The sequence below is a fragment of the Cetorhinus maximus genome, chromosome 11, assembly GCF_964194155.1.
Source record: "Cetorhinus maximus chromosome 11, sCetMax3.hap1.1, whole genome shotgun sequence".
NCBI lineage: Eukaryota > Metazoa > Chordata > Chondrichthyes > Lamniformes > Cetorhinidae > Cetorhinus > Cetorhinus maximus.
In genome coordinates, this window is record NC_135889.1 from 95453461 (window position 1) to 95478913 (window position 25453).

At 45.0% G+C, this 25453-nt stretch overlaps 1 protein-coding gene across 2 annotated transcripts in view; it reads right to left on the minus strand.

The window, feature by feature from the left end:
• Positions 1–25453, minus strand: part of LOC144686786 (von Willebrand factor D and EGF domain-containing protein) — a 309526-nt gene that overhangs the window by 181507 nt on the left and 102566 nt on the right. For both annotated transcript variants that reach the window (XM_078552492.1, XM_078552491.1), the window contains exons 8-9: positions 16893–17110; positions 12145–12218 (exon numbers count right to left, since the gene is read on the minus strand). In XM_078552492.1, coding sequence (XP_078408618.1) covers positions 12145–12218; positions 16893–17110 — 292 coding nt within the window. The remainder of the gene's footprint in view (positions 1–12144; positions 12219–16892; positions 17111–25453) is intronic.

Genomic DNA, 25453 nt, shown 5'->3' on the forward strand with positions numbered 1-25453 from the left:
GTTTGGAACCTCAGCTGGAATTTCTGAACAGCTGTGACAAATTACAGCATTATCTCAACACAAATCGAAACAACTTGGCTATTTTGAAACAACCCAAACTAATACCAAGATCAGCCTTATGCTACTCTAGCACAGAAACAATGAAATTACATTTTTAATGAGGGGGGAGTAGTTTTTATTTTTCAGGAGAGCTAAGCCACCAGCCATTTTGGGCTTAGAGGTTTAGACTGGTCAAAATCTAAGGTGAACATAAGATTTTTTTTCAATGTTTCCTTCCGCATTGCTAATACAGTTTAGGAGGTCTCTATAGGACATAAGGACATAGGAAATAAGAGCAGGAGTAGGCCCTTCAACTATTCAAGATTGCTCTGTCATTGAATATGACCATAGCTGATCTTCTACTTCAACTTCCTGTATTATCTCCACTCCCCCAAACTCTCTTAAAATTCAAATACCTTTGGCTTGAATATATTCAACACCTGAGCATCCACAGCCCTTTGGGGTAGAGAATTCTAAAGATTCACAACCCTTTGAGAGAAGAAATCTCTCCTCATCTCAATCTTAGATGGCTAACTCCTTATTTTGAGACTACGGTCTCCCTGACTTTGTCAGCTGTGGCTCAGTTGGTAGCACTCTCACCTCTAAGTCACAAGGTTCTGAGTTCAAATCCCACTCCAGTACTTTAGTATAAAAATCAAAGCTGGCTCTCTTGTGCAGCACTGAGGGAGTGCTGCACTATCAGAGGTGATCTTTGGATGAGATGCTAAACAATGGCCCTGTCCACCCTCTCAGCTAGGAGTATAAAAATCCAATGGCACCATTTTGAAGAACAGCAGAGGAGATATCCCCTGTGTCTTGGCCAATATTTATCCCACAATCAGCATAAACAGATTATAAAAGGACTCAAAACGTTAACTTTGTTTTTTTCTCTCCACAGATGCTGTCAGACCTGCTGAGTTTTTCCAGCATTTTCTGTTTTTGTTTCAGATTTCCAGCATCCGCAGTATTTTACTTTTATCTTAGTATTTAATTCATTGCCACTTCTCTTCCAGGAATGCCTACCTTGAAGAAGTACTACTCTTCTCTCCAAAATTTGTCTCTTTTGCCCTGTTCACCTTCATTGCTTTCCATTTCCCTCCTGGTGTTTGATTAATTTATCCATAGTTTTATCCCCCCTTTTATCCCATTTTCTATCTTTTTTTTTCCCCCCACCATCGCCCCCTCCCCCAGACCATCCCCTACAGGGCCATCTGTCACTTGTTCCATGTTGTTCTTTCACACAATGCTACCCTTGTTCTGCTATAATCACATTCTGCTTTCTTACCTTTATGCCAATGTTAGCACCATTTTTTAGCACTAACCATTACCATTAACAAAATCTTTGTCCTTTAGTTCATGACATCTTTGTCTATCCCTTCTTTGTCCCCACCTATCACTGGCCTTCTATCCAGCTCCACCTGCCCCAACCCCCCCTTAAACAGTAAAAATTTCATCACATTTCCACTTCTCTTCAGCTCTGAAGAAGGGTCATATGGACTTGAAATGTTAACTTTGTTTTTCTCTCTCTACAGATGCTGTCAGACCTGCTGAGTTTTTCCAGCATTTTCTGTTTTTATTTTGGATTTCCAGCATCCACAGTATTTTGCTTTTAAACAGATTTTCTGGTCATTACCACATTGTTGTTTGAGGGAGCTTTCTGTGCACAAATTGATTGGCTCTTTTCCTACATTACAACAGTGACTAAACTTCAAAGTATTTCATTGGCTGTAAATTGGCTTTGAGATGTCCAGTGGTCAAGAAAGGCACTATACAAATGCAAGTGTTTCTTTTCTAGGCTCCCCAACCAGGGGAGAGATCCTTCCAGCATCTACTGTCATATCTTCTTACCTAGTTTCCCAATCTACCACAACCAACTTGTCCCTCATACCTATGTAGTTTGCTTTAATCAGATTTAAGAACTTCGTTTTGCACTTAACTAAATCACTCTCAAACTCAATGGGCAGGACCTTCTGGTCAGCGAGCAGGGGCGGGGCCTGCTCACCGACGCATAAAATGATGCAGGATAACGTCAGGTAGAACTCCCGACGTCACCTCGCGTCATTTCCATTTTCAGGTTGGCAGCGGCGCAGCTGAGTCAGCTGCGCGCCCACCGGCCTGTCAAATGCCTATTGAGGCCATTGAAAAACTAATTAAAGTCATGAATGGACCTGCCCGTCCAACCTTAAGGTTGGTGGGCAGGCCGGGAGCCCGGGTGGGCTTTGGAAAAAGCATGAAATCTCATCCACGGGTGGGATGAGGTTTTGTGAGGGTATTTAAATTTTTATTAAAGATTTCAATGAAAGTTATGGACATGTCCCAACTCATGTGACAGTGTCACATGAGGGGACAAGTCAGGGAATTTTTTTTAACATTTGTATTACAAATTTTAATTCTGAGCCGATCTCCCTGAGGCAGCCCTTAGCCTCAGGGAGATCTTTGTGCTCCTTCGTGCACGTGCATGAAAGAGCACACTCCCGGCTGAGGGAATCCCTCCCAGCCTGCACAGAGAGTGCATAGCGCTTCCAAGTGGACGTCACGCTGGGTGGGCCTTAATTTGCCGGCCCACGTAAAATGGCGCCCCCCCCCCCCCCCCCCCCCAATCGGGGGCGCCGATCGGAGGCGCGCCCACCCGCGCCTGCTCCCACACATCCCCCCACCCCGATGGAGGGAAAATTTTTCCTTATATAAAATTTGATTATACCATGATTACAATTCCCAGAGGCTCCTTTACTATAAGGTTATCAATTAGTCCTGTCTCATTGCACAATACTAGATAAAAATAAGCTTGTTCCCTACTTGATTCCCTGACATACTGATCTGGAAAATTATCTTGTGCACATTTGATGAACTTGTCCTCTACACTATCACTTCAAATTTGGTTTGCCCAGACACTATGAAAATTAAAGTCCCCCTTGATTATTTAATTTCCTGATTTATACTCTGCCCTACATTACAACTACTGCTAGGTGGCCAATAAACTATTCCCACCTGATTTTTCTTCCTCTTTTACATCCTTAGTTCCAGCAATCTCCGTCTTGATTTTCTGAGGTAAGACCCTTTCTCTCTACTGCCTTTATCCCATCCTTTATTATTAGACTACCCCACCTCCCCTTCCATATTCTCTAACTCTTCTAAAAGCTAAGCATCCTGGAATATTTAATTCCCAACCTCGTCACTCTGCAGCCACATCTCCGTAACAGTTATTAAATCAAACCTATTCCCTGTTATTAATTCATCAATTTTGTTGTGAATGCTTCGCACATTAAGATATAATGCCTTTAGATTTATCTTTTTTCAATTATTCCCTGATGTCACTTCGAAGCTGAAGGCAATATATTTATAGAAAGAACAGATTGCATAATAGCATTTGTGCATTCAGGATCATCTATTTTTTTCACTCTGTTATCCCAGCAGTCACGAATATGTGCTTTATGTCAAATAATGATTTTGAATTCACTGGCTAGAAACCCGAATTGATCTTTTTAAAAACAGAGACGAAAGGTGACTTGAGCTTGCAGTCAAAAATGGTTACACAATTTGCATCACAGTACGTTCCACATCCCAATCTATTGAGATAGAGATACCATATCTGCAAAGACCCATCAAGGACCAGTGGGATATGAGTGAGCAACTTATCCTGCCTCCATTAGCAAGGTATCAAGGCAATTACCTGACATATTTGAATGCTGGAGACGAACCATTAAACCTAATCGCTTAGAAAATGGGACCCTAGCTGAGGAGGGGGGTTTCCAGTCATGAATTCATCGAGCTATGATGGGAATTCTTTAAACCCAATCACTTGGGCAACAAGACCCTGGCTGAGAAGCGGAATTCCCAGACATGAACAGATTAAGTTCCAACGGGAAATACACTAGTAATGGTCATGTTTGAGTCATAGGGTCACGGTCATGTGACAAGCCGACCCTGTGTGTGTTGGAGCTTCAGCTTTCTTTGCAGTAAGAGGACAAACAGCTGAGATGCTGATGAGAGAAGGCACGAGTGGGATCCTTCTTTCCTCCCAAACCCACCTTTCAAGCTTTTGAAGCCTGTTTCCTGATTTTGATCACCTAGGGACGCCGTTGCTGCAGACAGAGACTTCTTGAAAGAAATCAACCCCACATTACTGTCTCCAGAAGGAGAAAAATCAGCTGGCTATGTTGTTAAGTCACATCCATGAGGAAAACAGTAGGACCACCAAATTCATCCTAAAGTCAGCCAAGTATACCTCTCCTATTTCTCTAATTCGATAAATACATCTTTCCCTACCCTAGTGGTGTTTGTGTGTGTGAACTTTGAGAGTATGTGTGTGTGCGTGTGTGCCGGGTTAATAATGCTAACCTCTTTCTTTCTTAAACTCAAGAAAACCTGCCCAATTGATTCTCTTCTGATCACAGTGTGTGAACAGTTAAACACTCACTGTAATGCCAAGTATATCCTTTTCAGAAAAAGTCCTGTTGCAGTCAAATGAGGAGTGAGGAAAGAGGGGAGTCATTCGACTCCTTGTCACCTGATTGTAACACAATCAATATGTAACCTTGTAACTTATACATTTGATGCCAAAATGTTTAGCTAGGGCTTAAAAAATTTGGTTTCACAGGAGGATTTTCACACAGCTCTAGATTGCTGTATTCAAACCAACTCTGATAAACCCTTGACCCCAGTAAGTGTACGTTATTGAAAAGACAGCTGCTCCAACTGCATCCATCTGGGACAAGAGGGGGATTTGCTGCCACAGAAACAAAAAATGCTGGAAAAACTCAGGTCTGACAGCATCTGTGGAGAGAAAGACAAAGTTAACATTTTGAGTCCGTATGACTCCTCTTCAGAGCTAAAGGGAAGTAGAAACGTGGTGAAATGTATACTGTTTAATGGGGGTAGAACAGGTGAAGCTGGATAGAAGGCCAGCGATAGGTGGAATCAAAGGAGAGATTGCAAAAGATGTCATAAACTAAAGGTCAAAGGGGTGGGAATGGTGGTGGTACTGGCTAAAGGAGGTGCTAATGGTGACATTAAGAGTAGAAAGCAGAATGTGATAATGGCCAGACCAGGGTAAGTACTCTGGAAAGAACAACATGAGCAGACCACAGATGATCCTAGTGGGGGTGGGGTGGGGGGAGGGGACGGTGGTGGGAAAAAGATCGAAAATAGGTTAAAGGCTGGGGATAAAACAATGAGTAACAATGGAAATAATTTTTTTAAATAATAATAATAAAAATAAATGGAAAAAATAAAAAAAATTATATTCAATTTAAAATAAAAGAAAATTTAAAAAAAATGAATATTGAAAAAAGGGGATGAAAATGGCGGGACGATGAAGGAGAGAGTTCATGGTCTAAAGTTGTTGAACTCAATGTTAAGTCCAGAAGGCTGTAAAGTGCCTAATCGGAAGATGAGGTGCTGTTCCTCCAGTTTGCGTTGAGCTTCACTGGAACATTGCAGCAGGCCAAGGACGGACATGTGGGAATGAGAGCCGGATGTTTGTTGAAATGGCAAACGACAGGGAGGTCTGGGTCATGCTTGCTGACACACCGAAGGTGTTCCGCAAAGTGGTCACCCAGTCTGTATCTGGTCTCTCCAGTGTAGAGGAGACCGCATTGGGAGCAGTGAATGCAGTAGGCCAAATTGAGGGAAGTGCAAGTAAAATGCTGCTTCACTTGAAAGGAGTGTTTGGGCCCTTGGACGGTGAGGAGGGGGGAAGTAAAGGGGCAGGTGTTGCACCTTCTGCGATCGTATGGAAAGGTGCCATGGGAGGGGGTTGAGATGTTGGTGGTGATGGAGGAGTGGACCAGGGTGTCCAGAAGGAACAGTCCCTACGGAATGCTGACAGGGGGGGTGAAGGGAAGATGTGTTTGGTGGAGGCATCATGCTGGAGTTGGCGGAAATGGCAAAGGATGATCCTTTGAATGCGGAGGCTGGTGGAGTCAAAAGTGAAGACAAGGGGGCCCTACCATGGTTCTGGGAGGGAGAGGAAGGAGTGAGGGCAGAGGTGCGGGAGATGGGTTGGACATCGTTGAGGGAACCCCCGACGTCATCCCGCCTCATTTAAATATTCAGGAAGGCGGGGGGACAGCGCGATCAGCTGTCCGCCCGCCGACTTGTCAATGGCCAATTGAGGCCATTGACGGGGTAGTTAACCCAATTAAAGGCCCTGGCCGTCCAACCTTAAGGCTGGCGGGCAGGCCAGGAGCCCCAGCAGGCTTCTGAAAAGACATGAAACCTCATCCACTGGCGGGATGAGGTTTCATGTCTGTTTAAAAAGTTTAATAAAGTTTTAGTCATATTTATTAACATGTCCCATCTCGTGTGACATTTTAATAATTTTTTTATTTTTCTATTTTTGATGTTTATAAAGCTTTTACCGATCTCCCTGAGACAGGACTTTGCCTCAGGGAGATGTGCACTCTTTCGTGCGCATGCATGAAAGAGCACAGTTTGACAGTTGGGGAATCCACCCCCGCCCCCCCCCACACAGGAAGCGCATAGCGCTTCCCATCGGGCAGCCCGTAAAGCCCGCCCACTCAAAATGGCGGCAGGGCCCATTTCGGCAGCGGCGATCGGCTGCCCACCCGTCCATCAAGGGCAAAATTCTGCCCTATATATTTCACCACATTTCTACTTCCCTTTAGCTCTGAAGAAGAAACATACGGACTCGAAACGTTAACTTTGTCTTTCTCTCCACAGATACTGTCAGACCTGTTGAATTTTTCCAGCATTTTTTTTTTCAGATTTCCAGCATCTGCATTGATGTCTTTATCTTAAGGGATTTGCTGCATTAGCCTGAAAGACAAACATGTGTCTTCCAGCAAATACAGGTCCCAGAGGTATCGAGTCCAAGACTTGGTCATATCCCTGACTTTCAGCTTAACCCACATAACTGAGTTTCAATTTCAAATCCTCAGACAGATCTTCCATGGGCTTGAAATTTATCTTGAATTGTAAAGGGCTGACCAACAGTGACGGGTTAGCCAGCACCTTTGCCATGGCTCCCACAGGCCTCTCTTTCCTTTTTGTTTTTAAGTACATTTTAAAAACTACTTCACCTCAGGCCCAGTTGCACCGATATAAACCAGAGACTGGGTCCGTGGACTGACTTGGTAGGATGTGACAGGCCTCAATGTTTGGCTCAGCTCCCTATTGATGCTAAGTTGTGACCCTCCCCCTCCCCAGCCCTCTCCCCCACTTGGTGACTCTTTACAAGGCAGGTTATAGTTTTTGATTGGGCGGCTGGGACAGGTCAGCGACACTGAAGTGTGCAGACGTTCTAAGGTGACACTTGTCCAACGATGCCAGCCTCGCATCCAGCTCCCACTGCTTGGCTATTCAGCTGTGGCAGGCACATCACTCCAAACACAGTGCAACACAATCACTGACGTCCTAACTTCTCTCTTGCAGGACAAGGTGGCACACAATAGAAGGGAGCAGAGAGGGGATAAGAACATTTGCATCTCCAGAGCCCTATGGAGGAGATGGCTCTCAGTGGCAGGGTGACAAATGCGATGGAGCCCGTAGCATGACTGAGAACATTGAAGAGGTTTCTGCTTTATACCCCTTCTCAACTCCCCGCACCACCCTCATCCTGCTATATGTCATGATGTGCAAGCTGCAGATGGCGTGACCATGGATCTCTTGCTTTCCTCTTCAATCCATTTCCCTCACCCGAACCGTCCACTTCTGATTTTCAACCCAGGAGAAGGAGCGAGAGCAACACCAAACCACTCATGTCACTTGATCCGACACTCACAGCTGCCAGCTCAGATACTGGCACCATAGCAGCTGGTATAGAGTAAGAATCTGCACTCTACACAACTGGCTGCAGCCAAACCAGGAGGGGTTAAGGATGATTCAAGTGCCAACTCATCGGAAGGTGAGAATGCAGACACATTCTGATGCAGAGGACTCAGATGAAGACTGTGGTGGGATGGTACACAGGAGAATGCTGATAGGCATTCACACCAAGATGCTGGGTACACTGGCTGGCCTGTCACTGTCAACGAACTCGGAGGAGACCGGCTCTAACACAGCAAAGGGCATCACCCTCTGTGGCATCTGTCTGTCCAACTGCAGCCCCAGAGGTAGTGCAACAGCAGCCCCCATACCTGTTGCAGCCTTTGTGTGGACAGCCACCATATTCTCTGCCCTCCCTGTGAGTATGTGGCAACACTCCTGGCCAAATCCAGGAGCTCAGCGCAATGCCTCCAAATATACTCCAATGTACTTAGCAATAGCAGACATCATTCAGAATTACCTTACTTACCTGTAAGTTGGAGGGTCTGGCCCTTTAAGTAATGCTAGGGCTGGGTCCCTCTTATAGCTGAATGCTTGTTCTTTGGTGAGTAACAAGAAAATTCATCCAATGGAGCTGCATGGTCCAGACTTGGAAAGTTGGGTGTCACATCAGCCAGTAGCGCTGATTGACTTTATGATAGCGCCACTTCAGCTGCTTCCAGCTCACACAGAGGACACCAGCACAAGTACCTTTCTCAACATGGGGCTCCATGTAGGCCACAGAAGAAGCTAGAGCCACAGGGCACCCCACTAGGAAGTTGTTCAGTTTCTGTAACACTGTCTCCAGCAGCAACACAGAGCAAGATTTCATGTCCAACAACTTTTATCCAAAAAATGAGAATGAAGCTTATCGGAGCAAAAGTATTGCCTAATCTGCTGAACTCATTCAATTTTGCTCAATCCCATACTCAACCAAACACTGAAGTAAAAAGCGGTGACAAAATAAATATGGCAGCCACACAAACGACAGCCAGATATACAATATTTTATACATTAGGCGACACTGGATAACTGAACAGAAGTAAAAGTCCAACATACTCTCAAAATAAATATCTTAGTGTTTTGCAAAATTATATTCATAACATTCCTTATTGAAAAAATAATATTTTTGGAACAGATGATTCCAGTTTACCAGGCCAGATATCACTGAGAATATGTGGAGCTTTTCTTTCCCAGCTGCCAGCCCATATAAATAAGATAACTACATGTAAGCTGTCAAATGCAAAGAATAAATAATTCTCCGCTCACTCATCACATTGAAAGTCTACTGCTGTACCATAGATAGCTAATGATGTCAGGCAACAATATCGCATTCCTGACACAAACTGTGTTTGAAATTAAGTCCTCCTTTCCACACTGCAAGGTGCCAGAGTGACTAATAGTAGTACTGTTAAGTCTATAATCAAGAATGTCATTATAACCTTCAATACATAGTATAGTTTCTTTGGTAATCCAGTTTATTTTCTTTAAAGAATAGGCAGCTATCCAGAGCACTAAAGTGAAGGAAAAGAGTGTATAAGAGTGGTTGGTGCAGTGGTTTGAAAACTGTGTTTCCTCGCTTGGATCTAGATGTCAATCTACCCCAGGCTACTGAGATTAAAATCACCTCTCTCAACTGGCAATAAATCGAACTTGTTCAGCATGTACAAAGCAAATGCAGTTGGAGGGGGACCCTGAAACCAGTGACTCCCTAAACCAGAGATTTTCAAGCCCCATCAGGAACCAGCATTGGATAGTGGGCCCTCACCCCAGCTTCATCTCTGCCTATGGTCACAACCTCTTGGTGTGCAACTGACCCCCAATTCAGCTTCTAACCCTATCTTCATTACAAAGTCTGCCTTTTCCACTTCTGAAACCTTGTCCACCTTTCCTACTACTTTAGCTCAGCTGCTTCTCAAACCCACATTCATGCCTTTACCACCTCCAGACTTGACTATTCCAATCCTCTCACCATCTTCCACCCTCTGTGAACTTCAACTCAACCACAACTCTGATATTCCATAACTTATAAAGTCTTTGAACTGCATCATGGCATTACACTTCTTCCGCCCTCACATTACGTCACCCTCCTTCCACAACCGAACTCCATTTCTGTGACTCTGGTTTCAAGTACATCCTTCCCTTTCCTTTATCTCACAATTGGTGGCTCTGTTTCCAGCTGCCCATGTACCCCATGCTCCAGAGTTGCCTCCCTAAACGCCTGCACATCTTTACCTGTCTCTCCTCCTTTAATATCTATCTTAAAACATTCACCAAGCTTTTAGTCACACCTTACATCTCCTTCCCCTGGTCGGTGTCCAGTTTTTTTCTTTACATCTCATTGAAGCACTTTGGGATGTTGCTGTTGTTGTAAGATAAAAATATCAAACTCAGTGCAGCCTGAATGTCGTTCTGAGTTGTAGTTCTTGGCAGGGACTTTACCTTTAGTGATAAATGTGGCGACATGCTGAATTCATTTTAATTAGAGTTCAGATACTGATTTCTGATCAAGAGATGAAAAATAAATCACTTTTTCTGATCTGAATGTTCAAAGGGTTCTTGTTTAAACAATCACACTGAAGACTGCATCAATAGGAGACATCTCCTGTATCCTTGTGGTTTATCTATTGTAAATGCTTTGTTGCACCCAGCTGACAGCTATACTTTTTGTATGTTCTCATCTATTTCTTTATAAATTCTAAGTAATTATTTTAGTTGCTGTAGTCTGCACAATTTTCTCTGCAGCTTTAACATGCACAATGGCAACCTGTATTTGTAAAGCTCCCTTAACATAGTAAAACATTCCAAGGCACTTCACAGGAGGGTTATCAAACAAAATCTGGCATCGAGCCATGTAAGGCAACATCAAGACAGGTGTCCAAAAGGCTAGTCAAAGAGGTAGCTGCTGAGGTACATCTTAAAGGAAGAGAGGGAGAGAGATAGGCATGTGCAAAGGCTTCTAGAGGGATTACTAGAGGTAATAACCGAGACATCTGAAGGCACAGTTGCCAGTGGTAAAGTGATGAAATCAGAGATGTGCAAGAGGCCCAAATTAGTCAGCACAGAGATCTTGGAGGATTCTAGGGCTTAAGGAGATTACAGAGACAGCAATGGGGTCAGGCCATGTAAGAATTTAAAAACAAGGATGGGAATTTTACAACCAAGGCTTTCCTGAACGGGGAGCCAATTCAGGTCAACAAGCACAGGAGTGACAGGCACTAGACTTGGTGCAAAATAGGATACAGGCAGCAGCGTTTTAGATGAAACAAGTTTATGCAGGGTGCAAGGTCAGAAATAGGGCAGCAGAAAGGAGTCTTATAGTGTTGCATGATATTATGTTTAATCCAATAAATAGATAACTGCAAGAAAGATAATCATTCATTTTGAGAGTAAATACATTTGCAAATTCAGATTACTGAAAAAGTACAGAATTTCAGTGGAGGACTCCACTTCAGGGAATTGCCATTAAATCACTGGGAGAACATATTTACACAAAACCCCCAAATTGGCGCTCCATGACCTGAATTTTATGCCACCCACCCCTCCACCCACCCCCACCCCACCCCCCCACTCCCCTGGGAATGGCAGGCCAGGGAATGAGGGAGGGATGGTATAAAATCGGATGGGATGATAGGGGGCTGTACCCAACACCTACCTGCCTCCTCTCGTATTTTACCAAGTAGGTGACAGCTTGCCTAATCTTGGACCAAGTAAGGCCCTTAAATAGCTATTCCTCCTCCCATTGCCACTGGTATTTTACCAGCAACAGGGAGTGCTCACAGTCTTCGATCTTGGAGGGTCACCTCCAGCTTAAAAGGCTGCCCCACCCAGCTTAACCTCCCCCTGGTACAATTGCACACCTCGCCCCCCACTCCCCCGCCCTCCTGGGGCCTACCTCTTTGGACCCGGGCAAGGCTGCTCCAATTACCTTCTACCGGCTCCTCTATGGCTCTTGGTCGGAGACAGACTGCAGTCCCAGCAACGGGCATCACTCCCAGTTGGCCTCAGTTCTTGGTGCCTGGACATCCTCCCACATGGGGAGGAAGCCACGACTTCAAGCAGCTAATTGCCTCACGACCACTAAATCCGATGGTAGCTTCCAGGACTGGGGGCTGGTGGGCTCATCCCTGACCTTTCAGCTGGTAGGTGGGGCCACTGCCTCTGCATAAAATCCAGCCCCTTGTATCCAACCTTCATCGGCAGAGAACAGCTAAATTGGCAGTACCTGTTACTGGAACCAGATACTAAAAAGAAGAATAAAGTCCCGTTCCCAGCAATGGCATCCTACACCTTGATGAGCACAGAAATCATCACAAAAAATGACAAATGTTAAAAACTGACCTGCCATCAAAAGTAATAATATGGGGATCAGTGAAAGAATAACAGTTTCCCGTTGGGATGTCTTGAACAATCACCTGTATAAAGAAAAATAGATAAGAGAAATTACTGAACAGAGTATATTAAGTAACTTTTGTATTTCCCACTCATCTGAATTTACTAACGATACGCATAACTGAATTGCCAACTATATCACTTTAAAACATCAAAGGGATCTGCAAATAAATCTTTATCTAGTGCAAGCTGGTGGCTTTTCCATAATTTCAGTTCTTTCACCAGCAACACAATTTTGGTTGAAAGCAGTCTGCTTCAAAGCATATCCTATTTTAAATTCACGCAGTTCACGCAATTAAGTATACAGATTCTACTTTTATTGGCATATTGCTCCCATACAGGTAAACTACTGCACAGCTGCTCAGGAAAATAGTCACCAGGAAGCATTTAGGTATATATCTTCTGTTGTTTCTTTACTGTCTAAAAAGCTTGCACAAAACATGTCTCTCTGTTTAACACAACCGAAGATGAGTATGCAAGATGTTCCTGCTTAAAATGTTTCATGCACCAGTTGAGCGGAGCTGGTGCTGTTAAACGTAACAGCAGCTGGTTACATTCAACGAAACATATTCCGTTCAGCAGCACTTTAAATATTTAAGCTTCCATTTTAAACAGGAGCATTATCCACTCTGAGGAATTAAACTGCCTGTTTAGAATTAAAGTTGAAAATGCACTCACTGAAGCGGTACTGATTGATTTCAATGGCAGATCTGTCAAAATGCACAGCCTGGTTTCCTGCCCAATTTAAGTTGGCAAGAATGATATACAATTAAACAAGCTTCATTACGTTTGCAATATTTTAATGTGAGCTTTTCTATATCGTTTCACACACTTTGCTTTGCAACTGTTTCTCCAGAGTTGATATAAAGTGATTTTTTTTTTCCTGTACATTTAAAGTCCTGCTGCCATCAGGAGTTATACAGAGCCAAGACTAAAGGTGATTTAAACCCTTACCCACCTTGCGAAAACTGGGCAGACAGGCCGGGTGACTTGTTTATTCCTCTGCCTGAAGCTGGTGGGGCTCCTCTTTAAATATGCAGATCAGAGTTTGAGGGCATGATCTAGCTCCAACGACAATGTTAACTGAAGGCAATGAGTGAAGAAGCTGGGCCTGGGTTTTATAGGGGTGGTGGGGGGGGTGGCAGAAACTAAAAAGTCAGTTGGAAACCGGCCGACAAAGAATTAGCCTGCCCCGCAGCAGTAACATGCTGCTGACGGCAACAACAAGGGAAGTGTGGAACTTCTGCCCCTGACTCGGGGGGGGGGAGGTCTGGCACCCGGAAGCTGCTGGCCCAATCTAACTGAGCTTGGTAGTGGGCACCGCCGGGACTGCAAGCAGGCCCAGGTTGAAGGCCTGACTGGATTCCAGATTCAAGTATATTTGGGCAGGGAGGGATGAGGAACCTTGAGGGAGGTGGATGGGGTGGGGGGTGCGGGGTAAGGGGTGTGGGAGTATGCATTTTGCAGCACAGGTGGGGAGGAAGGAAGGAAGGGGTGGTACTATCTTCGGGTGGGTCCCCGCATGCGCAAATGGCACCACCCCCATCACTGAAGATGGTAGCCCCACCCTCCCCCGCCTTCCTTCCCAACCTTTTAACAGCTTTTTTGAAAGAATGGGCTGTCCACACCTGCCTACCTACCCACGCCAACTGTGTTATGGCATGGGCAGTGTAATATTGGAGTCAATTGGCTTGCAAATAAGCTCAATTGTCCCTTAATTATTTATTTACATATGGCGGGCAGGCTGCCAAGTTTGCCCAGCAGGGGCCTGTAAAATCCAGTCGCAGTGGGGCTAATTCTAAACTCCATTGGCTTCGGCAGTAACGTAAAATCCCGTTGTCGTGAAATTCCGCCCATCGCTTTAACATAGTTTTCATGCTCTTTATAGGATCAGGAGAAGCAGGATCCAGCCCACAACTCACCTGAGTACAGACTACTGTTCATTCAGTCCAGGCCGGCAGCCTCCTGAAATTCTGCTGCCTGCCTGCCATTTCCTGCCCATTTTAGACTGGCTGCTGACCGGGAGCAAGCAGAGGAGACTTTGAAATTAAAACTGCACAGGGTCATGCTGCTGTAGGTGTGGGGGTGCGATGGTGGTGCATGGTAGGGGAGGGTGTCATTTGCCACATCCTCAGGATATCACATAGCGGTTCAGAGCCAATGAATTACTTTTGAATTGCTATCACTATCGTGACGTTGCAACATGGTTGCTAATTGGTGCACGTTGAGCTCCCACAAACAGCAAACGACCAGTTTATCCGTTTTAGTGTTGTTAGTTGAGGGTTAAATATTAGTCAGGATACTGGGAGAACACCTTCGGTCTGTCCGCAAGCATGACCCAGACCTCCCTGTCGCTTGCCATTTCAACACTCCACCCTGCTCTCATGCCCACATGTCCGTCCTTGGCCTGCTGCATTGTTCCAGTGAAGCTCAATGTAAACTGGAGGAACAGCACCTCATCTTCCGACTAGGCACTTTACAGCCTTCCGGACTGAATATTGAGTTCAACAATTTTAGATCATGAACTCTCTCCTCCATCCCCACCTCCTTTCTGATCCCCCTTTTTTCCAATAATTTATATAGATTTTTCTTTTCCCACCTATTTCCAATATTTTTAAATGTATTTCCATCCATTGTTTTATCTTTGCCTTTTAGCCTACTTCAATCCCTTCCCCCCACCCCACCCCCACTAGGGCTATCTGTATCTTTATTATCATATTCCTTAGATAATATCACCAGCTTCAACACCTCTTTGTCCCTTTGTCTATGACATCTTTTGGTTATCTCCACCTATCACTGGCCCTCTATCCAGCTCTACTTGTATCCACCCCACCCCCCCCGCCTTAAACCAGCTTATATTTCACCTCTTTTCTTTTTTTCCTTAGTTCTGTTGAAGAGTCACGTTAACTGTGTTCCTCTCCGCAGATGCTGTCAGACCTGCTGAGTTTTTCCAGGTATTTTTGTTTTTGTACTGGGAGAACTTCTCTGCTTCCCTTTGGTTAATGTTATAAGGTCATTTATAACGACGCAAGAGGGAAATGGGGCGTCAATTTAACACCTCATTCAAAGGACAGCACCTCCAACAGTGCACTCACTCCCTCAATGCTATACTGCAACATCTGCCAAAAAGTGCTTAAGTTTCTGGAGTGGGACTCAAAATTCAACCCTTTGTCTCAGAGGCAAGAATGCTACCTCTAAGCCAATGCTGATTAAGGCTCCCTCTACTTCGTCACATCAAAGGTTCCAAAGTCACCAATCCAAAGGAACCCAGACTAAAATATGTATGTTAAAGTACAACACAGACACAACACTGGGAGATTGAGACAAAGATTTAAAGTAGAAAATCCTGATAAAATAGCAGTAACTGAAATGTAGTTGCAGCTGGGTCAGAATTGGCAATTATATATTTTGAGGCATAAAATTTTCAGCATTGACACAAGCAAAGAAAGGCAGTAGGAATAGTAGTATTAATTATAAACAATATTGCAACACCAGAGCATAAATATTAGACAAAGAATTGGTCCAAACTTAATCCCTTTGGATTGAGTTAAAGAATAGAAAGTCACATTACCGGAATATATAGACTGCCAAACAGTGGAAAAGAAATAGAGCAAGAAATTTACATACTCATTAAGAAAGGATTCAGAGGTTTAATTGCTGTTATACGGTTTGCAATAAGGAAAATGTTTGGAGTGAAAAAGGACAGTGAACATGTTATGGTTCCAAAATGGAAGAAAACACTGTCTTGATTCTTGATAATGAAGCAAAGTCAGTCGGCAAACCAAGGAAGAGCACCTGGGGAACATTGACCGCAATGTAATTAAGCTCAATAAAACAGGAAAGGAAAGGAGTAAAATACCGGGGCTGGAAAAAAGCAAAATTAAGGCAAGAGAATAAATGGACCACTTCAATATTAAATGGAATGAAAAATCAACCAATATAGCCATGGATCAGTTATAGGGACTATTTAAACAAGAAACAGAAAGGACCAAAATCAATGGTAATTGTGGTAAAGAGGAAAGGAATCTATCGAAGACTGGTGTACCTGTGATGAATAGGACAATTAAATCAATGAGAAACTGGTAAAAGCATTTAGGGATAGAAATCTGTTTACAAAGTGCCGGTGTTTATGCCTACATTGATTCCCCAGGGCAGGCAGCGTGGCATTCTTCATTGATATCATTGAAGAATGCCACATGGTCCAACCCAGGTAGGGGCCCAGGACGCCGTCTGCCTCCTCAGTGCTATGCGATTTCACCCCATGGTGTTTACAGTGCAGTAAATAAAAAAAATGAAAACTAGGGGAAATATAAAAAACACATAGGGTACATTACAAGAATGAAATTGAAGTATATGAACTAAATCATAGAATTGGGCCAGGCAGCTCTTGTGGAGAAATACACCAGCATTAACCTGATGATCTATTTCTGTGTGTAACATTCTCTGATTCCGTGTGATGGGAAGGCCAAAGGGCCAAGGTTTAATATATCTCTGGGATTGCAAATTGTCTGAATCATCAGTAAATTAAGCTTTTCAGTTGTTTTAATGGGAAATATAGCAGTACTTGCACTTATTTCAATTTAGTACATGATTTACAATTTCATGCGTTGATATCCGATGACCACGTTCATGGCATGTTGAGACTGAAATACAAAACGATCTGTGGAAGCTACTAAAATGTTTTCTTTGATACTGACCTTTATATCTTTTGGGGAGTAACCCCGCCACAGAAGATTGTTTGATTTAATAGGCTCAATCTTAATATTGCTGACACGATTTCCATCTCGGGCAAAATCAGTCACAGCCATCACAGAAAGAGAGCTTCTTGCACAGCTGCCACTCATACAAGGCGTCTGCACTAAATCCACCTGGCATGAGGAGAGTGCTACATTCAGGGTTGTGGAGCCCAGACTGTCTGAAAACACAACAACAAATGGAATTTTTGAAAGATATAGAACAAGGGCTTCACAGGCAAAGAAGATAGATGCACTAGATGTGACGAATATTTAATCCAAGTAATTTCAACATTTGACACAGGGTATGGCAAAGCTTATTCTGCAATTTTCCTTCTTATTTTTTCCAAAGTTTTCCCTTCCAAACACATGACATTCTAATTTAGTGAAGTGAGGGAGATATCTCTGGTGTAAATTTGATTTTGATAACTGCTCCTTCTTGTCATATACACACGCAGGTTGGCTGAATGCAATAACATAATAAACAGCCAATAACAATAACAGCTGACATTCAGCGCTGATAATGAAGAAATTACTAATGCATTTACTGTCCCTGAAATCCAATACATTTTAGGCATTATAGATGCTGTGATCCCTATGGGTGGAATTTTCCACTCGTGCCAATGGCGGGAATCGTGCCGGGCTGGGGCACAAAATTCGGCATGATGTCAAAACTCAGTTTCCTACTGGTGGGAAATTGGTTTGGAATTTTCTTCTCCCAACTTTGATGACAAGTTAAAGGCGGGTTGAGTTTCCTGCTGATCTATTCCAGGTACTACATTTGCATTTATTTGTATCTCATGAATGCTCATTAAAAGCCAACTCACCGGAATTACGTTCCCCCTCCAAATTAAGTGCCCCAAGAATTAAGTGTCACCTGACCATACATAAGTGGCATGCACATGACGAGCTTCAATTCATCAATGACTTCAAGATATGTAGATGCTTCTTTCACCTGCCTTTAAGAGCCTTGCCGCAAGATTTCAGATGCTTGTATCACAAGCCTTACCAAGGCTGGGCATGAGAGGTAATATCAACAGGGGGCGGGGGTGGTTGGAGGAACATGGGAGGAAAGGGGCAGGACTAGGAGGGGTTGGAGGAACACGGGAGGGAAGGGGGAAGACAGACCCAGGAATAGGGGGAGGTGGTAGAACAGGGTGCAGTAGTGAAAGAGTGTCCTAGGGCATGAGTTATAAGACTGTCCAAGGAGGAGTCAGAGACTGTCTGGAGCTGAAGCCACGCTGTCGGGAACATTTTGAACAGACTGTCCTGGGCCATGCTCGAGGGCTCTGCAAGACACACAAGTTTTGGTCCCGGTCTTGGGCGGGGGAAGGCTTCTCTAGGCAGTGACGGTAGTGCACAGCGTGGTGCACAGGGCGTACTCAGTCATCTAAGGTCCTGGGGTTAGAAGCATGGTATTGTGAGGCAGATGGCGCAGTCACGATCAGGGGAGGCATCTGCATTCTGTACGTTGGTAGTTGAAAAGCCATGGTGGGGTATTGGATGGTCTCATGGGGGGAGAGTCCCGGAAAGTCAGGGTGCATGTGGCCCAGGGAGGTGGTGGGGGTCAGGTCGACAAAGGGCATGGGGACATCAATATTAAAGGGTTCAGTGGGGAGGACATGGTTATCAACGTGAACAATGATGGGGCCAAGGGTAACAGGGGGAGGCCACATAGTGACATGAGGAATGGGAATTAGGGGGCTGTGACAATGGAGGAGGATGGGAGGAACTTGGTGGGTAATGGAAGAGATTGGAATCTGCTTACAGAATGTAATCAGCACCATTTTCGCCTTCAGTCATCAATGATGCAGTTGGAAAAACGCGCTTGAAAGAAATGATATGGGAGGGTTCTCAAGGAGTGTGGGAGGAGTTCGACACAACTATTTTGGGCAGATTGAAGGGGTGCCCTATAACTGTCCTGCTCAAACCATGGAGAGCATGGCTCAGCTGAGTGCTGGACTTCAGAGTCTCATGCGGAATGAAAGAGCTTGGCTCCTTATCTAATGGCACGCATTCATGCAACAATCCTTTAAGTTTAAGTGCTGCACTGCAAATAGTCTTAGTTGGCATCTGATCTTTACAGAGGCATGTCAGAATGAAAGCAGGCGGCAAGAATCATTGGCCACATCTGTTGCGCAGAGATAGCATAGGCTCTACAAGCCTCCATCTTCCCAGTGCATTGGTCATGGCATTCAAGGCACCATGCTTGCAGTCAGGACAGAAGTGCAAGATCTGGTTATCCATAGTTGTTGTACAGGCCACTGGAGGACAACCGACACAAGACTGACTGCCTCCTAGGACTTGGGTCTTTTAACCATAATGAATACCCTCATTGTGAATGCGCATTTACATCTGAGGGGAAAGTTCAACCACCTGTCATCCTCCAGGATGATATTATTCTGCAAGGGGTGGCCTTGGTATGCGATATGCAGACTAAGGGAAAGTCAAGGGCTGGAGGATGCATAGCTGCCTTGTGTTTGCAGGAAGACAAATCAACGAGAACTAACATTGATTACTCAATTGTATCAGCTCACAGAAGCAAGGAAGAGCTGAGAATGTAGACTGCAGGCAACCATCTTCTTGATAGCTTTGATGCAAATGGGGAGAAGAAGGGCTCATTACTGTTTGGCACAGCTCAGGAAAGTCCAGGGCGCCGAGGATCAGGAGCCAGTGGGGTTCAGGAAGACCCAGATGTTGACAAGGAGGGATCAAATCCACAAAAACGTCTGGTGCAACCAAGGGTCTACTGAAGACGCAGCGCATACATGGAGATGAACAAAAGACAATGCCACAGATGCCTTCGCTTGTCTAGTATGTGGTAGCTCATGTTTGCCACATTCTCCATAAGGATCTCAAGCCGCATAGGCTGGAAGGGCATCCAATGCTGGTTACTCTTAAGTTCACCGCCACACTCAACTTTTTTTGCCAGCAAATCCTTCCAGGACTCCACTGGAGACCTCTGCGGAATCTCACAATTGGCAGCACATAAATGCATAAGAGAGGTGACAGATGCCCTTTTCAAAAAGTTTCCCATTATGTGCAATTCCAGATGGATGAAGCAAGCCAGGCTACCGGAACTTGAGATTCGCTGTGATCACAGGCCATCTGCAAATGCAGGGCGCCATTGACTGCACACATGTGGCCTTGAGAGCTCCCTGGCAGCAGATTCATTAATAGGAAAGGATTTTACTCTCTAAACATCCAGCTAATCTGTGATCACAGAACGCAGATCAAGCATGTTTATGCTCGGTACCCAGGGGGCTCTCACAACTCTTACATCCTGGGTCAATCATAGGTGCCACAGATCTTTGAGGGCCTTTGGTGCATAGAGGGTTGGCTCCTCGGTAATAAGGGGTACCTCCCCCTAAAGACGTGGCTAATGGCACCTTTTTGTTGCCCACAGAGTGCATCTGAGGAGAGATACAAAGCTGCACATTCAGCCATAAAGTCCTTAATGGAGCAGACTATTGCCTTCTTAAAGATGCCTTTCAGGTGTTTGGACCATTCAGGCAGGATCTCCAAAACTCACCACAGAGAGTCTCCCACATCATTGCTATTTACTGCACTATGCACAACCTAGCGTTGCAAAGGGAGACATGGAGGAGCTACACGACTCCACAGATGAGGAAGACATTGAAGAGGATGAATTTGAAGAAGGCAGGGATTCAGACAAGCCACATGAGGATGCCATTGCATGGGCATGATATGGAAACCGTGCCCTTGACAACCTCATAGCTGCAAGATCCAAGAGGAATGAGGTGAAGATGAGTTGGCATGAGCGCAGTTCTCACACTTCAATACATGGGAGCCAATGAGACCTTCATTGTCATCTTCACCATCTCATGAAATATCATCAATCTCAAAATGATAATGGAGGAAGCATAAGCCAACTTCAACACTAACAATGGAGTCATCCTTGGGAGGCACAGGAGCCTAGGGACCATGTGGCCATTGTGAAATGAGATAAGCACTCCACTAGTGCTCATCCTTAAGCAACTACACATAGTGCTGTCCTTTCAGCCGTGACACGAGAAAGTTAGTCACCATGCCAGCCTTCAAGAGGCAGGAACACAATGGGCAGGATTTTTACCTCGTCGGGCGAGCAATGCGGGAATCGCATGCTGCAATGCTCAGCGCTGCCTGGGTGGGGGTGGGGGGGGGGAGAGTGAGCGCAGAATTCAGCGTATACACACGGGTGCACTCAGTGAAAGCTCTCTGAAAGCATAAAGCTGCCTCAGGGATCTGAAGATTTTAACCTTAATTGCCGGCGGGCACACTGCCAACTCCTGCACGTGCCCGCCGACAGAGATATCGTACGAGTGCGCAATGACATCGGGCTGCTCGCCCAACGTCATCATGCACTAGTTTACTTCCAGTCAGGTCGGGCGCACGCCTACCTGACGAGGGAAAAATTCTGCCCCATTGCACACATCAATGCACTCAAGCCAGTGTGACAGCAGCTCAGCAAGGCAGCTGTAAGAGGAAAAAGATCCATCAATGGTTATCGCTTGACCGTCTGAAGACAGAGCTACATCCAGACAGCCCCATATCTCCGAAACGCCAGCTCTCAGGCATGATTAATACAGAGGCAACATCCCAGGATTGTCTAACTGACGCTCCTCCACCTTTTGGGTGCCCGTGGGCCCCTCCTTGACTCCTTCAGAAGGGGCACCTGGAGGGAGGTTGAGGTGCCCTGCCCCTCTCTTGCCTAGCCACTGCTGGAACGCACCCATGGTGAGAGTGATGGAGTGCAGGCCCGAGTGTAAATCTGGCAGAAACTGTGCTTTCTGCTGGACCTGGGTCTCCAAGGTTGCCGCCACCCTTCCCATGTAGACTTCAATGCTCTCACACGCCAGAACCATGACATCAGACAGTACATGGACGGACATCTCCATCCTTCGGTCCAGTCTGTTGACAGCCTCTGACAACTCTGCCTGATATTCTACATCTCCAACACTTCTCTTACGGCGAATTGCAGAGGTTCATCATTGGGTTCGGACTCTGGTCTCCATCAGTCCTCCTAGCGTCAGAGACCTTGGCTGTCACTGCCTCTGCCTGCTGTAGATGAGTACCTGTGAGGTGATCTAGATTGTGAACCCAAGCCTATTCTAGTGTTAGATGCCACTGAGGTGTGTGTATCTGCGCTGGCGGAGGGTATAGGTAGACACAGCGATGGGTCTCCATCAGATGGGAGGTCTGTTTCCTAATCTGAGGTGGCCTGGGGGCTGCAGCTGAGTCATCTGGAGAAGGACGTACCTCACCTTTTCTTTCTGGTGGTTGCAATGGAGAAAAGATTTAAAGGTTGAATGGACAGGCTCCTACACTATAGCTCACTCACAGTCATTGTCCGCATGTGGCCGATGTATACTCGATGGCTTGTTTGGGAGGCTGATCTCGTTCTTGCGCAGATGACCAATCCCTATCCTCTCCAGCTAACTCTGCTGCCTGTTCCTCGTACGGGAATAGTGCTCTCAACTCTGGGGTCCACCCTCTGGTCTTAGATCTCTCCCTCTAATTAGGGGCAAGCTTGTCCTGGATAAAGACAGATGGATTGACTGTGAGCACTATGGATAAAAGAGCAGTTCAGAAGGAGGCATGTATGCTATGTGTGCTGAGGAATCCCCAGCAAAGGATGAAGACACCGTTTGTGCAGGATCTAACATGAGATGGGAACCTTAAAGTGGCAGGCAGGCATGTCGTGCTGATGTCCCATCTGGTGGTCATGTGTGATATCCCTGTGGCTCCAACCCTTAGATTGCCTGATGTCCTTATGAGAGTGTCAGTTTGGAGTGAGGAGAAGGTTCATTTGCCCTGGTGGAGTGGATCAGATCATTCATCCTTTTCTTGCACTGCAGGGCGGTCCTTTTATGGTGGCCACAGGCACTGACCTCCCTTGTGACCTCCCCCCCAGGCCGGCATGGTCAAGCGGGTGCTCCTGCTCCCATCCTTTGGAAAGAGGATTTCCCGACTTTCCTGTATGGCCCGGCAGAGAATCCCCAGGGAGGCCTCGCTGAAGTTGAGCAGACAGTTTGGTTTCCTTTGGTGCCATGGTTTGCCTCTTCACAATAACACCTGGCCTGCAGTGAGTGAAAGTCTGTATGTGTGCCACTTAAATATGGCGCCAGGACCTTTGACCCCCATGAGGTAATGTTGGGGTGGACGAATCACTGTCCGCCCTGCCACGAGATTCAAGAACTGCTTGTGGCACAGACTTCCATTCCAACAACTTTCTGTGTTGGGGAATTTTTTTTCTCAACTCCTCTTAAATTCTTTTTGTACCAATCTTAAATTTGTGCTGTTTCATTACAGCCTTACTGACCAATGAACCTACCACTAGTCATCTATCATAACCTTTCAGAATACTGTACTCCGTAACAATCTTCCTTTATACACATTTGTCCCAACTTTCACTTTTATTGTCTGCCCTGTAAGCATTGCTCACTTCTTTAGTTGAAGATTTGATCTAACCTCTCTATTTGACCATGGATTCTCAACCTTCAACAGGCTTCCTTTTGTGAAACTAAGAAAAATCTGACCTCTATCCTTTCCAACTCTGCATATTTCTGATTTCCAATTCTATTTGCTGTTTTCTCATTCAGTGTTATCTTTTCGTAAGTTTTGTTTTCTAGCCAAATCCCTATGTCCTTGACTTCCTTCTTTTTTCTATTTTTACAGAGAACCTAATATATCGCAGATAATTTTACTCAAATGTTCCCTTACTTTTACACTGCCTACTTGGTCCAGTTCCAGAACCAGCTATCTTTGCCCAGCTTTGCTGAACGATCAAGATTTTGACTGAGACAACAGCTCTTAACATGCTTCATTCAAAACATTTCCCCTGTCGTATCCTCTTTTCAGTAATTTGGAACTCCTACAATTAAGCATGTCTCTCCAATGTTTGCAGTTGCTGTACACATATTGGATGCCGTGTATCCTACATTTCAAGTGACTACTTCAAAAGTTCTTCCCTGATGCTTTAGGATGTCCTGATGTCATGAAAGGTTCTATGCAAATGAAAATTCTTTTTTTTCTTCCTTTACCTTTTGCTGGTGTTCAGGTGACAGGAGAGCAAGTTAAGTGTGCTGCAGGCTATTTGTTGCAGTCTCTATAATCCATCTTTTTAATATTTTTATTCTTGGGGCTATGATGAGCTCAGTGCTTCTCCAGATCCCAAAAGAGGAACGACAGTCTGGCTGCAGTCCCTCCCCCCTTCCCAAACCACAAAAACTATCTCAGTAACCCTGTCCCTGCCCCACTATGCTTACTTTGAGATCGACAGGTGGTCTCCGGGGCACTTGGCTTTCCATCGCTTCCCGGCTGTTTTGTATGGGAGGTCGGCCAGCAGCATTGCTTGCCAAGACATTTTATGCTTGCATGAGTATTTGCCAAACCAGATTTGTGTAGACTGCGGTTAAACCTTTGTTTCATAGCCTAGGTAATCAAGCATTGAGCAGCTCAATCTAAACAATAACAGAGCCACAGCTCAAAACCATTTTGCAGAAGTGCTTGGACTTTCAAAACACAAAAACTTGACAGATCATTTATTATATTTGTTATATGATGTTCTGAGCACTAAAAGTAGAAATTAAGATCAGTCCCAACTCTGGTGAAAATCTTAAATTTAATTTCCATGATTGGATCTGGAATTCTACACAGTGGCAGTGAATTGGATATGGTTTGATACAGTGGGATTCCAAGCTTGGATAAGATGCTTATTCAGCTGGAGTTGGCAATCAAAATGCAGTGTTACTAATGTATTTCAAGCTTTGTATTGTATTTAAAGGAACAGAGCTGTTAAAGTTAGATGTCAACAGATGTGATTGCACCTTGAGCCTAGCAACTTGTTTTTAAATTTATAGACTCGTAGACGTTTACAGCACAGAAGGAGGCTACTCTGCGCATCATGTCCCTGCTGGACAACAAAGACCTGACTACACTAATCACATTTTCCAGCGCTTGGCCCATAGGCCTGGAAACTATGGCAACGCAAGTGAATATCTAAATATTTTTTAAATGCTACGAGAGTTTCTGACTCAACCACCCTTTCAGACAGTGAGTTCCAGACTCCCACCACCCTCAGGGTGAAATATTTTCTCCTCAACTCCCCTCTTTGCCTTCTGCCTCTTACCTTATATCTATGTCCCCTGGTTATTGGCTCCTCTACTAATGCAAAAAGTGCTTTCCCATCCACCCTATCTATGTCCCTCATAATATTATACATCTCTAGCAGGTCCCCTCTCAACCTTCGCTGCTCTAAGGAAAACAACCCCAGCCTATCCAATCTTTCCGCATAGCTCAGGCCCTCCAGCCCAGGCAGCATCCTGGTAAATCTCCTCTGCACCCTCTCCAGTGCAATCACATCCTTCCTATAATGTGGTGACCAGAACTGCACACAGTACTCCAGTTGTGGCCTAACCAGCATTTTATACAGTTCCAGCATAACCTCCCTGCTCTTGTATTCTATGCTTCGGCTATTAAAGGCAAGTATCCCTTATGCCTTCTTAACCACCTTATCTACCTGC